This window comes from Hydra vulgaris, chromosome 09 (assembly GCF_038396675.1).
Source record: "Hydra vulgaris chromosome 09, alternate assembly HydraT2T_AEP".
Lineage (NCBI taxonomy): Eukaryota > Metazoa > Cnidaria > Hydrozoa > Anthoathecata > Hydridae > Hydra > Hydra vulgaris.
In genome coordinates this window covers 60,509,435-60,525,753 of record NC_088928.1, presented here as the reverse complement: position 1 = coordinate 60,525,753, position 16,319 = coordinate 60,509,435, and the positions used below count along the sequence as shown (strand labels likewise).

At 26.3% G+C, this 16,319-nt stretch overlaps 1 protein-coding gene across 2 annotated transcripts in view; it reads right to left on the bottom strand.

Annotated features, from left to right (window-relative positions):
• LOC101237799 (putative uncharacterized protein DDB_G0282133) overlaps positions 1–7,467 on the bottom strand; it is a 53,386-nt gene extending 45,919 nt beyond the window's left edge. The window contains exons 1-2 of one of the 2 annotated variants that reach the window (XM_065806234.1): positions 4,913–7,467; positions 4,707–4,837 (exon numbers count right to left, since the gene is read on the bottom strand). In XM_065806234.1, the coding sequence (XP_065662306.1) occupies positions 4,707–4,837; positions 4,913–7,415 (2,634 nt within the window). In that variant the 5' untranslated portion in view covers positions 7,416–7,467. The remainder of the gene's footprint in view (positions 1–4,706; positions 4,838–4,912) is intronic. The other variant, XM_065806235.1, reaches the window with a different exon arrangement.
• Between the last annotated feature and the right edge of the window lie 8,852 nt (positions 7,468–16,319).

The window sequence follows — 16,319 nt, the reverse complement described above, 5'->3', positions numbered from 1 at the left end:
TATATATATATATATATATATATATATATATATATATTTATATATATATATATATACATATATATATATATATATATATATATATATATATATATATATATATATATATATATATATATATATATATATATATATATATATATATATATATATATACACTCCCCAAAAGTGGTTTACAGGAGCAATTCGCAACTCTCGCAAAAGTATAATTGTTTCATAAATATTAAACATTTTTTTTTTTAGATATTGATTAGAAAAATTATTAATTCTTTTGCGAACTACATCAAATAAAAAAGACAAAGTTTGAGCTTCAGACTTTTTTGCTTACAAAATGTGATTGTTTATTTATCTATTTATTTTTTTGCGTAACACTATAACATAAATGACATTATGGTCAAGTTCACCAAGTTACTTATAAAAGAAAACCATTATCATTTTAGTCATTTTTGAAACAAAACAATAATTGTATAATAAACTGCAATGCTTTTTTAAATACACAGTTATTGCAACAACAACAAAAATTTTAAAGAGCATTGAATTGAAAAAAAAAATTGAACATTTTTAAATTAGATTGGACTAACTGACAGGTTTCTTAAATAAAAAATCAGTTTCTTATAAAAATGCCATTTTGAAAAAATAAATTGATAATATTTTGTTGTATATTTTTTTCTTCATCAATGTTAAGTCTTCCTATTAAAGATGTTATTTAAAATTCAGTTTATCATATTAATGTTATTTAAAATTCAGTTTATCATATAATCATATTATGCATTTTTTTAAATACATTTGAAAAAGTAAAAGATTCTTTTTGAGTGGTATAACTGCTTTTTTTATATGTTGCTCAAATTCATATATATAATATAAAATGATTACACACTAAATTACTGCATATTAATTTTTATATTACGTAATGAATTATATATTTTATATATTATTTATAATGAATTATTTAAATATGTCTCAATTTGAGTAAAATAAAAAAACGTTCTTTTAAATATTCCGCTAAAAAAAATTATAACTATAAACACTTTTATTGTAAAATTGTAAATTGTGGTAATAATTTTTTAACTTCCTGCTTTTTATTACAGTAAGAAATCGTAAATTGGGGTAATAAGTTTTTAACTTCCTGCTTTTTATTACAGTAAGAAAATGTAAAAAATATTTTTATAAACAGTAAAAACATTTATAGCTCTTTATTTGTTTAATTTTTTTTACCAAATAAGTAAAGTTGTTAATAAATAAATGAAAGTGTAAAAACCAAAAGGAAACACTAATGCAAAAAATTTTTTCACGACATAATAAACAATGCTTGTTATGTTTATAATGAATAAACAGATAGCTCGCGCAAAATCTGAAAGCTTTAAGAGAAGCAGTTCTACACATAAGTATTTTATTTTAGACAACTTGGTCATGGCAGTTTGCAAGTTTTTTTTATATTAGGCATTGCAGAAAAAACTAAGTTTTAAAAACAAAGCCAGGGACGAACCCAGACTTGTTTTAGTACTGCTGCAGCGGTATGGGCACCCAAAAAAAAGTCCCCAAAAAAAAATTTTTTAGTTTTTTTTTGCTTTTTTATTAAAAATAGAAAAAAAAATTCAGTTTATTTTAGCTACCTTATTTATTCTTCAGGTCAATAAAATGAATTAAAAAGAAATTGCTATTTTACATAATGACATAACTGTCCTTCTGTTAATAATTGAACGTTAGTTAAAAAAAATGAATATCATTACAAAACATAATTTTAAAAACTTGTTGCAAAATTTTATAAGCAATGGATTGTATAAAAAATTTACTTTTTCGAAAGATAGAACGATTTTAAAATATCCATTCAGAGTTAAGTTAACTTTAGTTTTTGGCAATTAAGAGTAAGCTGTTTTTGATAATAAATGAACAAAAGTAAAAAATTTCAGTCTTAATAACTATCGCGCAAATTTAATTTTCAAATGAATGAACTTTTGATCTTTAGCAAGTTTTGTTTCTTTTCCATATTCTTATTGACTTTGAAAAATAATACAAATTACAATTAAAATAACTTATTAAAAGTTTTATTAAGATCTGTTAAAATAACCCATGTTTTATTTAGATCTGTTTAAAATAACCCATGTTTTATTAAGTTCTGTTTAAAATAACCCATAGTAAATGTAACTTATTTATTAAACGTTATTTTTTAAATTATACTTAATGATTAAAAATATTTTTTTAAATATGATATGTTTTTTAATCAAAAAATATAATACTTTTAAAATTATGTTTACTGTAATTATCTCTTCTTTAAATATCTTTAATTTAAAAGGCGCCTTAAAATCACTTTAAAAATTATTAACCTTTAGTAAAAGTTAAATAAACAGATTTGCTAATATTAATATCAAAATTTTAAAATAAAAATAATAGTAAATGTTTATTAAATGTTTATGTTTTTTATTCAAATAGTTATTCGAATACAAGACATAAAACTATTTTGTTAATTTTACAAATATTACGATTTAATATATGTAAATATATTAATGTAATAAATAAATAAATATGTAATGTGAATATTGATTAAAAATTATTTCAACTATTTAAACATTTAATTACTATTTATTAGAAACATTAACAAATACTAAAATTGAATTTACTAAAATATAGTCAATAAATATTTAAAACACTATGAACAATTTTCAATAATTATTTACTAATAGAGTGGTATTTTTACAAACTAAATTAAAAAAAAATTAATTTCTCATAGTAGCGTAAAACAAAAAAAGTAAAAATGTTTTAAATTTAATTGAAATTTTATATTTTGTTAAGAATTGGTTTCCTAACAGCACAGTTAAGTACTAAGAACAGATTTTTTTTTTGTAGATAAATTGAACTTTTTGCCATCACATTTAAATGCTCTTTTATGACAAAATTTGAAAATGGCCGTGTTACGAGTTTCCTGTTACATTGGTTTAGATTGTGGATGATTACCACACCACAATCTAAACCAATGTAAGATTCAGCGGCACATTTTTGCGTTTGATAAAAAGTTTCATTACAAACAATTAATTAAACTTTTAAAGGTATATTTTTCAGAAGATCAAATTATTAAAAAAATCAAATTTTAAAAAATTTTTAAGGAATATCTTTTTAAAATTGGAATTTTAAAAAAAGGAATGTAATTAAACACTTGTTAAAAAATATTTTGAAAAGTTCAAGATAACAAAAGAAAATTGGCCCAGAGACCAAAATTGAAGTAAGAAAAAGTTTGAAATATTGAGATATCAAGAGGATTTAGCCCAAGCAAGTACAAAATTTAGATAAAAACTTGAGTATTCAAAATATCAAGAGTCAACTGTAGATCTTTTTTAAAAAAATGTCAGGAAAAAGTTACCTTATTAAAATAGCTAAAAACTATTTGGAACATTTTTTTTTTCCCCTAAGATCAAAAAATATTTTATCTTAACATTTAGATAAATAACAATTTATTAAATTGAATATCTACTATTGACCTATAATTCTGAGAATGAAAAAATAAAACCTAAGAACTATTTAGAAAATAAAACTTAAAAAATTATTTCAAGAAGTGTACCAAGTACCGAAGACCCAGTAAAAATGAAAATTAGACAAGTTTAGGAGCTACTGAACATTCTAAAACATATCACAGTTTTGATAAGCTACCTCTAAAAACCTTAGTAGTTATATATAATATAATATATATATATATATATATATATATATATATATATATATATATATATATATATATATATATATATATATATATATATATATATATATATATATATACAACCCGTAGATGTTGTCCAAAATTTTTTCCATATTTTGTTGACAAAAAGTAAAAATTAAAATGCAAGACCGGAATTATTTTTTTTATTAATTGATAGACTGCCTGCCCCAACCAAACCCTCAGTCGATGTAGCAACACTCCCTTGCGGGTCAGGCTAAAAGATAGTAGATGTAGCAGCACTCCCTTGCGGGGCAGGCTATTTGTCAGTCGATGTAGCAGCACTCCCTTGCGAGTCAGGCTATAAGATAGTCGATGTAGCAACACTCCGCGCATGATTTACAGTAAAAAAAATAAAAAATAAAAATATTTTATTAAAAAAATTAAAAATAAAAACATTTTATTAAAAAAATTAAAAATAAAAATATTTTATTAAAAAAAATAAAAATATTGTTTATATTGTTAAAAACATTCAGAATGTTTTTAAAACATTTTGGTCAAATAAATTTGCGTTTTTGTGGGTTTTTTTTGAAAACGATTTATTTGTAATTAAATTAATAGTTTTTACTTTTGTCCAACACGCAAATGTTGGACGAAAGTCAAAAGTAATTAAAAGTGACTGTGTTGGCGTAAGAATCACTTTTTTCCTTCCGCTCTTCCCAAAGACAACAAACTATAGATATATATATATATATATATATATATATATATATATATATATATATATATATATATATATATATATATATGTATGTATGTATGTATGTATGTATGTATGTATGTATGTATGTATGTATGTATGTATGTATGTATGTATGTATGTATGTATGTATTTATGAATGTATGTACGTATGAATACATCATACGTACATCATATACTGTACATCAGCTGTATAATTTTGAAACCTTCATAACATTTTGATGTCTCTTGAGTTGTTGGTGACATTAAATTATATAAGATATATATTAACACAACAAAATAACAAAAAATTTATACCTTTTCATTCTGTTTTCCAAATTCAAATATTATATATTTGTCAGTTTTATTAATTTTATATTTTTCATCATTAACATCAAGCATTGGTTGAAAAAAAGGTTTATCCAATGTATTTATTTTTGCAATAGAAACTAAATACAAAAAAGATTTGTTTAAATCAGATAAATCAGAACACTATAGCTATAGTGGATTTAAGTTACTATTACCTGAATTTTCAAATCCAGAAAAATTTGAATACTCTGATTTTACCATCATGGAGTCTTGTTTTTCTAATTTTGGTATTACAATGCTTTCCTTCAAATTTTGCTCTATTTTCAAAGCAGAAGAATCAAAAAACTGAGTTGAATCAAAGTTTCCAAAATTACCAAACTCTGCAAACTCTGGTTGCATCATTGTGGAAAAATTGTTTTCTAATTGATCTGGTATAATACTCTCCTCTAATTTATGTAAATTTTCAGAATCAGACAAACCAATTTCTTTTGATTGAAATGTATCTATTGCATCAAAGTTTGCAAAATCAGAAAACTCTAGAAACTCTGGTTGCGTCATTGTGGAAACATTTTTTTCTAATTGATCTGACATTATATTCTCCTTTGATCTTTGTAAACTTTCGGAACCAGACAAATCAATTTCTTTCGATTGAAATGCATCTATATTACTAGTATCAGAGGTTTCAAAATCACAAAACTCTGCAAACTCTGGTTGCATAATGGTGGAAAAATTTTCTTCTAATTGATCTGGTATAATGCTTTTCTTTGGTTTATGTAAACTTTCAGAACCAGAAAAATCAATTTCTTTTGATTGAAATGTATCTATTTTGTTTGCATCAAAATTTCCAAAATCAGAAAACTCTGCAAACTCTGGTTGCATCATTGTGGAAACATTTTTTTCTAATTGATCTGACATGTTCTCCTTTGATTTTTGTAAACTTTCGGAACCAGGCAAATCAATTTCTTTTGATTGAAATGCATCTATGTTACTAGTATCAAAAGTTTCAAAATCACAAAGCTCTGCAAACTTTGGTTGCATCATTGTGGAAACATTTTCTTCTAATTGATGTGGAATAACCCTCTCCTTTGATTTTTGTATATTTTCAGAGCTAGGAAAATTGATTTCTTTTGATTGAAATGTATCTATATTGTTTGCATCAAAGTTTCCAAAATCATGAAACTCTGGTTGTATCTTAGTGGACATATTTTTTTCTAATTGATCTGGCATAACACTCTCCTTTGATTTTTGTAAATTTTCAGAACTAGGAAAACTGATATCTTTTGATTGAAATGCATCTAAGTTGCTAGTATCAAAGTTTCCAAAATCGTGAAACTCTGCTAACTCTGGTTGTATCATAGCAGAAACATTTTTCTCTAATTTATCTGAAATAACACTCTCCTTTGATTTTTGTAAATTTTCAGTACTAAAAAAATCAGTTTCTTTTGATTGAAATGCATTTAAGTTACTTGGATCAAACTTTCCAAATTCACAAAACTCTGATATCTGATTAGAAACTCTCAAGCCTCCTTGAATTTTTTCAGAACTCTCAGCAGGTAGATTTAAAATATGATATTTTAATGCATCATCATTAGTGGTTGTATCAGGTATAATAACACCACTGGTGGTTAACTCTTTGTTGCAAATATCAAGAGTTATTATGTTAACAGTTGCAACACTACTAGTGGTAACAATGGGTAAATCATCATTAACTGTTGAAACATGAGTATTGTTACAACATTTCAAATTCTCTTCAAGAGATTTGTTGTTATTTTTCGTTAATTCACTGTTACATAAATGTTCATCTAATTTATCTAATAATGAAACTGAATGTGAATCAGGACAATTTTGAAATTCTTCAGTAGAATTCAAATTATTACTATTATTACACTCAGTATAACCATGGCTACAAGAATCTTCTATATCTGATACAGACTTTTTTTCATGTAATGCTGTAAACATAAAATCCTTATCAATAAAATTTGATTCTAATAACTCTTCCTTTTCATTAGGAGATATTTTAGCAAGAGAAATAGTTTTTATAATATCATTTAAAGAATTTTTAGTATTAAATACATCATTGTATTCACTTGTCACTTTTTTGTAACATGATTGACTATATAACTCTTTATTATCATGGTGTGATGACGACGCTCCAGATTTTAGAACTGGACCCTCTTTTTCAGATTGAAAATTATTAGCAGATCCAGCAAAAAGTGTACTATTCAAATTATTTAAAGTGTTTACTTGGTTTAAGTCAAATGATTTTTTGTCAAGCATTGAAGTACCTACACACTCAACTTTCTCATTATCTTCAAATGAAAATTGTTTTATTGGTATTGAATCATCACATAAAAATGTTTTACCATCACATTCTTTGTCAAATTTCTGATTAGAAAATCCTTCTATGCTTTCATGATTTTTTGCAACAGGTAAACTAAAGTCACACCAATCGTTCTTTATGAAATCTTTTTCAGCTTTTATTTTCATTGGCATTGCATTGTCACATATAACTATTTTATCATCAAATTCATTATCATATTTATTAGATGTCCAATCATAAAACTCCTCTATATTTTTATGACTTGTTGCAAGATTTGAGTCAAAGTTGCACCAATCATCATTTATAGGAATTTCTTCATCAAGTGGAGGGGGTTCATTTTCAAATATAGGAGGATATATAGAACTACCATAACCAAACAGATTGCCTTTTGATTCCATTAAAACAAAATGTAATTATATTTTAAATAACTGAATGATCTAGGAATAAAAATAAAATATACATATAAATTTATGTAAAGATTTTATATTTTTTTTATGCATAAATTATTTTAGATTTTGAAACACACACACACACACACACACACCCACATACACACACTGATTTATATATCTATATATCTATATATATATATATATATATATATATATATATATATATATATATATATATATATATATATATATATATATATATATATATATATATATATATATATATATATATATATATATATATATATATATATATATATATATATCAGTAAAAAACACTCATCTAATTTTTTTCTTCAACAACATGTTTCTCCATCAGTAGGTTGCTCAGGAAGTTCATCAGCTTCCTGATGAACCTACTGATGGAGAAACATGCTGTTGAAGAAAAAAATTAGATAAGTGTTTTTACTAATTTACTATTGCTCTGTTATTAAAGAACATTGAGCACATCGATTTGTAGAATACACTGACTTAATTTATATATATTATATATATATATATATATATATATATATATATATATATATATATATATATATATATATATATATATATAACTTAAAATTATATTATGCCACTTAACTTAAATTTGTATATGTAACTTTAAATTTTATTATGCCATTAATTTTATTGTATCAATACTTTTATTTGTAACTTTTTTTTACATGTACTTATTAATTAATATTATTAAATATATTGAAAATATGTTAAACATATACAAAATTATTTAGTATAACTAAATATATTTAGTAAATATATTAATAATGTAATATCAAAATATATTTTATCATCATTAAATATGTTTTAAATTTATCTGATATATTTTTTATGTAATCATAAAATAATTTTGTTTAGATTTTTTTTTCCGCGTTTTCTCTTACTAAGAGAAATCGCTAAAAGTCTTATCATATACACACATCCAGGCTTCATTAAATAATTTCTCAAACATGGTAAAGCTTTTTCCAACGCCATTATATATTTCAAACTCTATTTACGTAAATAAAAATATGACATAAAATTTTAATATTTTAGGTATATACCCTGCCTTGTAAGGACTGTCCATAAATTATATCAACAATTATTAGGCAATTTTTGCCTCTTCCCCCCCCCTCACCCTCTGCTAGTCAAACTTCCAGAAATCCCCCATATTTTGTCAACACTTTATTATCCAGCTCCCCTAAATATATTTAAAGTAGAAAATAAACATCATTTTTAGACCCCCTTTACCTATTTTATTGATGTAATTAATGGACAGCCTCGAGAATGATTTATATTTTGTCGATTCTTAAAATCAAATTTCCACCTTAATTTAATCATTTACCGTTTATTTAAAAATATGAGGTCCTCGGCGACCTGATTTAGGGTCAATTAAATGATCATCCGCGGTGTTCTGTGATAAGACCGTAAAGACTTCTTGGGGCACCTGAATAAAGTTAAAAAAAAAAACACTAGTAATGCTGGTAGGCTAAAAAAGAAGCCTATATATATAAATATATATATATATATATATATATATATATATATATATATATATATATATATATATATATATATATATATATATATATATACATATATATATATATATATATATATATATATATATATATATATATATATATATATATATATATATATATATATATATATATATATATATATATATCAAAATATTTGTAGTTCCTGAGTTATAGTCGGTCAAACTTTTGACCTTTTAACACTTAAGAAGTCATTATTGGAATTTTCTGATTTTTAAGCTAATTTTAAAAGCAATGAGACTACTGAACGTTAAGTTTCTTTTTTTATTAAGGAAGTATATGTTGAACTTTCAAAAAAAATCAAAAAACTGAGGGAAAACCCTTTCTTAGTCTAAAAATCATAAGTTAAAATCACACATTTTTGAATTTGGAGCCTACTTTAAATATTTTAACATATAAATAACAAGTTAACGCAGGGTATCACTTTTGGAAACACGGTGAGCCTGGATGAAACTGAATCTCTATGAAAACACCCAAAAAAATGTATAATGACATTCTTTTACATATATGAGAGCTCAGCGGAAAAGTGGTCCAACCCACATTTTTGATATTTTCCAGATAATCACTCCAACAATACATTGAGTATGTAGTTTGTTGTGGATATAACTTTCATTGAGTTCATCATACAATAATATAGTTTTTAGCCTCAATGTTGCTTAGGCAGGTTTTCCTTCTCTAGTTTTTTTAAAACTGACATTTACTATTTTATTGCAGATAAAAGTATTGGGGATCAATATGTTGAAGAAAACGCAAGACTTATAACTATATTAACAGGACTTGATGGTATGTACCAATTGTCTAAAAATAAATAGGCTTATACAAGGAATCTTTTAGTCCCTATTGTTATGGCCTAGGATCGATTGTTTACATTGGTGTTAGGCCTAGCATTAGATTAGCAAGGCTAATTTAATTTGTTTTGTTAGGAATTCTTTTCTTATTATAAAATAATTTTTGCCCAACATTTTCCTTGCAGATTCAAATGTTAATCTTGTTGGAGAAGTAGAAGAGGACAAGTGCTTCTCCCAGGCAATACGAGAAGAAACCCAGTATCTTTTGAATAGAAAAAAGAAAACAGACAGACAGACATAGTTGTAAGCGAGTTGACCATCCAGAACTACACAAAAGAAATGTTCTGAAACATAAAAAGTCAGCAGGGGAAGGATATGTTACAACAAAGAGCAAAGTAATTTATTAACAGAGATTGTGGTTGCAATCTAGAGTGCAGCAGTAAAATAACAGTTGCTCGCCGTAATTAAACTTTTTCTAACTTTTATATAACTTAGATTTAAAAAACGCCTTTGTATGGGTTCTGTTGATGTAAAAGATAAACAAAGAACGTATACTGCATCAGATAACTCCCCTGGAGGAAATACTCATACTTATAAACTAACTGATACATGTGGAAATGTTAAAAAGATTTGCAAAACTTACTTTAAAGACACTTTACAGAACCTTGATAAGACAATAACAAATATTTTAGCAAGGAAAAAAACAGATGCTACACCTATCGAAGTCCGCAGGGGTAAACCAGTCCCATAAAATAAAAGTACTGATAAAAACACCAAACATCTTCAAAGATTTATTCGTTTATTTCCAGCGTACCAATCCCACTATAGCCGAAAGGACAACCAGAACAGATGTCGACGATGTACGAGAAATATATTTGCAATTGCAATGAAAATGATTGCACCCCACTTTCAATTTTTGTATTTCAACACATATTCAATACAAAATTCATTTTCACCATCCGCAATCAGATACATGTCAAAAATGTGATCGATTTAACAATAAAATAAAGTGTCTTTCAGAGGGTGAAGAAAAGAACACTGTTAGGAGGGATTTATGTATGCATTGAGTGAGAAACAAGCATCTAGAGGTACTCAAGAGATTTTTTTTTTTTTTTCCTTTAAATTTTCACAACTACAACTACTTCCTAAACAAAAAAAAAATACATTTTACAAAATACCGTTAAGTATAGGAAGCAATAATTAGGTATGCTATGACTTGATAAGAAGGGCTTTGTTGTTGTAGGGAACTCGTAGAAGACTGAGATTAGTCTTATCATCGAGAACCTTGAGGTATTGCGTAAAGCACACATATAAACAATGTGATTCTCATTAAAGAAATGTTTTACATGTTATTATTGCAAACTTTTTTTTCTTTTCTTTTTGAACTATGTTTTGTGTTAGTGTTGAGGTTTATAATAATAATACTAGCTTTATTTGTTAAACAAAAATTTACATTTTCCATATGTATTTGATTGCTGATTATTTTAATTTGAGCGTAAATTTTGATTTACCATCAGAACTAGAACATTTCTAGGTAATTATCCATATTAAGAACATGATTTTTGAGTTTCGACTTTAAAGAAGTTATATTGCCTGGGAGAGAAACCGAGGTATAATTCGGAATTAATTTGTTGAATAAATATGGGCCACGATAAGAAATAGAAAATTGAGAACTTTTTTTTTTTTTCAGGGGTACAATAAAGTTACCAGTTGCTCTTGTGTTAAATTTGTTGATATTAGATTGAAAGAAGTTTCCTGTGAATCGGTTTGGAACTAATCCTAGTTTGTATTTAAGCATGAACAAAATGTTAGCGTAGATATTAATTTGGTAAATGTTCAGTGCTTTCATTTCTTTTAATAGGGGTTTAGCGTGGGTCAATTTGTTTTTATGATGTATTATTCTAGAAGCATGTTTTTGTCGTCGATAAAGAGATATTAATTTTGTCTTGTGTGTGCTTCCCCAGGCTATGTTGGCATATGTGAGATAACTATGTATAAAGGAAAAGTAAAGAAGTTTTAGGTTTTTTTGCGATAAAAATGGTCTAGCTTTAAAAAGTATACCAATACTTTTAGATATTTTAGTGTTGATGGCATTTATATGAGCTGTCCATAAAACATTTTCGTCAATAATCACACCAAGAAATTTAATTGTTTGGGTTCTTTCAATTTTTTTGTAGTCAATACTTAGTGTCGGTAGAATTGATAGTAGTTTGTTCTTCTGTTTCTTTGAGTGAAATAAAATATATTTAGTTTTTTGCGCGTTTAATGATAACTTGTTAGCACTGAACCATGTTTTAAGATTTTGAAGTTCAAAGTTGACTTTATCAAAGAGGTCATTGATAGAGGTAGATGAATAGAACAGATTGGTATCATCTGCAAACATTATACAATCGAGATTTGTAGAGGCTTTAGGAAGATCGTTAATGTAGATAAGGAATGATAAAGGTGCAAGAATAGATCCCTGGAGGACACCGCATTTGATTTTTAATAACTCCGTGTTAGTGATACCGTCTATAATAACACATTGTTGCCTGTTATTTAAATAATTAGTGAACCATTTATTAGTTTGATTTTTTATAGCGTATTTTCTCATTTTTTCGAGCAGAATTTTATGGTTGACAGTATCGAAAGCTTTTGTAAGATCGATAAAAACTCCCAATACAAATTTTCCTTTATCAAATGACGAGCTAATGTTGTCCATTAGGTCTAAGGTTGCATGTTCCGTAGAATGATTAGTTTGAAAGCCGTATTGACATTCACTTAGAATTTTATTGTCTGCTAAATATTTATAAAATCGGTTGTACATTATTCTTTCCAGGAGTTTGGAAAACACTGGAAGAATTGAGATAGGTCTATAATTGGTTAGCAATGCCGTGTCTCCAGTTTTAAATACAGGTAAAATCTTCGCAATTTTTAATTTGTTCGGAACAACTCCAGTTCTAATTGATGACTTGAAAACATTAAATAAAGGATCTGCTACAATGGATAAAATATCATATACTACATTGCTGGAAATGTCATCGATGCCCGGAGCTTTGTTTTTTCTGATTGATTTTTTTGCTTCTTCAAATTCCTCCAATTTTAGGTCACTCTCAGAAAATGAACTAGTATGGTCAGTAAAATAGTTATTAAATGAATTGTTCGAGTTGTTTATCTTGGATGCCAGGTTAGGACCAATATTTACAAAAAAGTTATTAAATTTGTCGGAGGTTTCTTTATCTGTATACTCAATTCCATTTTCCGCAATTCTGGAGGGTAACATTTCGGATTTAGTTTTGGTTTTTCTGATAATATCGTTCGTAATTTCCCATGTTTTTTTAATGCTACCATTGTGTTTTTGTAATTGTTTAGAATAATAGATTTTTTTTGATTTATTTTTAATTTTTTCAAAAAGGTTTTTGTATTGTTTATAGACAGTAAGATTTTTTTCGTTTCTATTTTTTAAATATTTAATGTATAGTTTTTGTTTTTTCTTTGACGATTTCTTTATTCCGTTAGTTATCCATGGACATTTCAAATATTTAACTTTTATTTCTTTTTCAATAATTGGAAAGTGTTTATTGTAGTGCTCAAGAAAAATATCAATAAATATATTATAAGCAGTATTTGTAAGTCCTCGGTTGCATTGTTGATAAACATTTGACCAATTTGTTTTTGATAAAGTTTCTTTAAATTTGTGAATCGAAGATTTGTTAATTTTTCTTTTATATGTTTTAATTTTTGAATTATTTAATGAGGAAGAGTTTTGTGTAAGTGAGAAGAATATTGGAAAGTGGTCTGATATATCAATTTTAAATATTCCTGTTTTTAAAGATATGTCTAAATATGAGTTGGTCTGTATATTATCTATGGCTGTAATTGAGGTTGAAGTGACTCTGGTGGGTTTATAAATTAATGAGAATATACCGAGCTGAAACAAATTATCAAAGAAAATTTTAATGTTATTGTTTTCATTGTATTTTAAACGATCTATGTTCATGTCTCCTATGCAAAATATATTTTTTTTTTCATTGTTGAGTTTTATAAAGATTTGGTTCAGATAGTTAGAAAATTTGATAATATTGCCATCAGGTGGCCTGTAACAAGCAGTTACTAGAATGTTTTTTTTATTTTTATTGATTATTTCTATGGTGAAGGCCTCATTGTCGGCATCGGAGAACGAGAGGTCGTTTCTAATTATTTTTTCAAGATCATTCCTAATATAAACTAAAATTCCTCCTCCTCTTTTGGGTATTTTCCTTTCAAAAGAAATCATGTGGTAGTTAGTAATTTGAAGGTTTGAATTTGCTTGAGAAAATTCGTCAGTACACCACGTTTCTGTAATACAAATCATGCTGAATGAATAATTACATTCTAAAAGGAAAATTTTCAATTTGTCGATATTTGAGTTAATACTTCTTACGTTTATGTGAATAACTGTAAAATCTTCATTACCTTGGGTATGTGAATAACTGTAAAATCTTCATTACCTTGTTTGAATTGGGATTTAAAAGTATCAATTTCAAAATATTCTGTATTACAACATTTTTCGTTAAATAGTTTTTTATCTGCGTGATAAAAATCGTTAGGTAAAATATTATTTGCGGTTTTAAAATAATCGGAGTAATGGGTTTCAAACTCTATTGTTTCGATTGTCATTTTGTCGGTTAACATAATTTAATTACAAAGATTGCGGTTTTTTATTTTTTTTTATTTTATTATTTTGCAAACACTCTATTTCTCTATTTACGAAATTCTCTGACAAATATTTTATCATATTTGATAATAGCGTATTTACCTTCTTTGCGTAGCCGTTTGACTTCTTCCCAAAGGTTTTTCCTAATCACCATTGTTTCATTCGAGAAGTCTTCGTTAATGAAAATACCCGTTCCCTTGAGTTTTTTTGCTGATGTTAATATTTTATTTTTATTTTGAAAGTCTAATAATTTAATAATCATGGTTCGTGGAGATTTATCTTCTTTTATTTTCCTGATACGATAAGCTCTTTCAACTATTATTTCCTCGGAGATTCCCAGCTTGTTTACATATATATTTTTTAGCTCATTTGCACGATCATTCCAAGTTTCAGTGGGCAGCTCAGTTAATCCATCAATTCTTAGGTTATTCTGTCGTGAACGTTTTTCCAAGTAATTAAATTTGTTTTTTAAATTGCCAATTTCGATGTCTAACAAACTGTTTGTTTGTAATATTTTATTTAAAAAGTTTTCTTCCTGAAAGTTAATACTTTCCTTTAAATCACTGATGTCTTTTTCAACAGTTACAAGTTTCGATTTGTTTTTATTAAACTCGTTTTTAAGTTTGTCAAGTCGATCGGTTATTATTTTTAAGTTCGCACTTAAAATATCGGTAAATATCTTTTCCTGATTTTTTAAAAGTATAGCAGTTTCAGTTAAAATGCCTTTTTTTTGCTCATCAAGTTTGGTGCTTATTAGTTTTTCTATATTTTTCATCATAACTTCCATTTTGTAAATAACTAATCGCTCGATAAAAGAGATAGGTTTGTGTATCCTCGAGCATGTTTTTTGACACATACCAGAAACTGTGAAACATTTAATATTGTAAAGCAATAGTTGTGGTGGGCTAAGTTTTAATATAAAAATGTCTCTTATGTTACAAAATGTTTTGCACAAATCTTCATATCTAAAAACTATTGAACAGAAATTTTTTGTATCATGGCATAGTTTTTCTACCTGTGACCCGGACTTTGCTGTGATTGAAAAAGCCAAAAAACGAAGAACCAAATATTTGTTCCAGATCATTGGATAGATCTTATAAAAAATGCAAAGAAGAAGGCCCTAAAATTTTTTGTAAAAAAAATGAAGACCCAAGAAATTCTCAGTAAGTAATCTTTGGAGAGTAAGGTAGCCAATAGAAAAAAATTAATAAACGGCGAAAAAGTTTCATGGCTAAAGACATGCTGCATAAAATTGGATAATAGATTTCCACTCTTATTTCAAATGAAGCAAACACATTTAGAAAGATTTGGACGTAACGATGCAAAATTGTGGACGGCCATCTGGCACTATCAGTGTTGAACTTGAGCCCCTGTACCCCAATGGTAAAAAACTTACAAAAGAAAAAATAAGTGATCTTTTTGAGTTAATACAATTTATACCACCTTTCCATCATCCCTATTATCTTGCTCTTAAAGGTGACAAGGAGGCAACTGATTTAGGTTTAACTGATAATTCTGCTGACGAAGACATAAAATAGTGCATCGTACATATATAAAAGAATCATTAACAAGTCATCGACAAAACATCCGTTTAGCCTAACCAACTCTATTAACAATATTTTCAAAAATTTGAAGAGGCAAAGTTGTTTAATCTTTTTGTTACTGCAGAACAAAGTAATATAGTGTCCTATTTTTTTAGTATATACCAGTGTATTTTTTCACCTGTCTTTATAATAAATATTATCCTTCTGATAGTAATACCTTTTCTTGTTCTTTTAAAAAAGATCCTTAAAGTTTTTTCCAGTTTAATAAAAATGAAGTAATTGTGGCTCAGACCACTTTTCCGCTG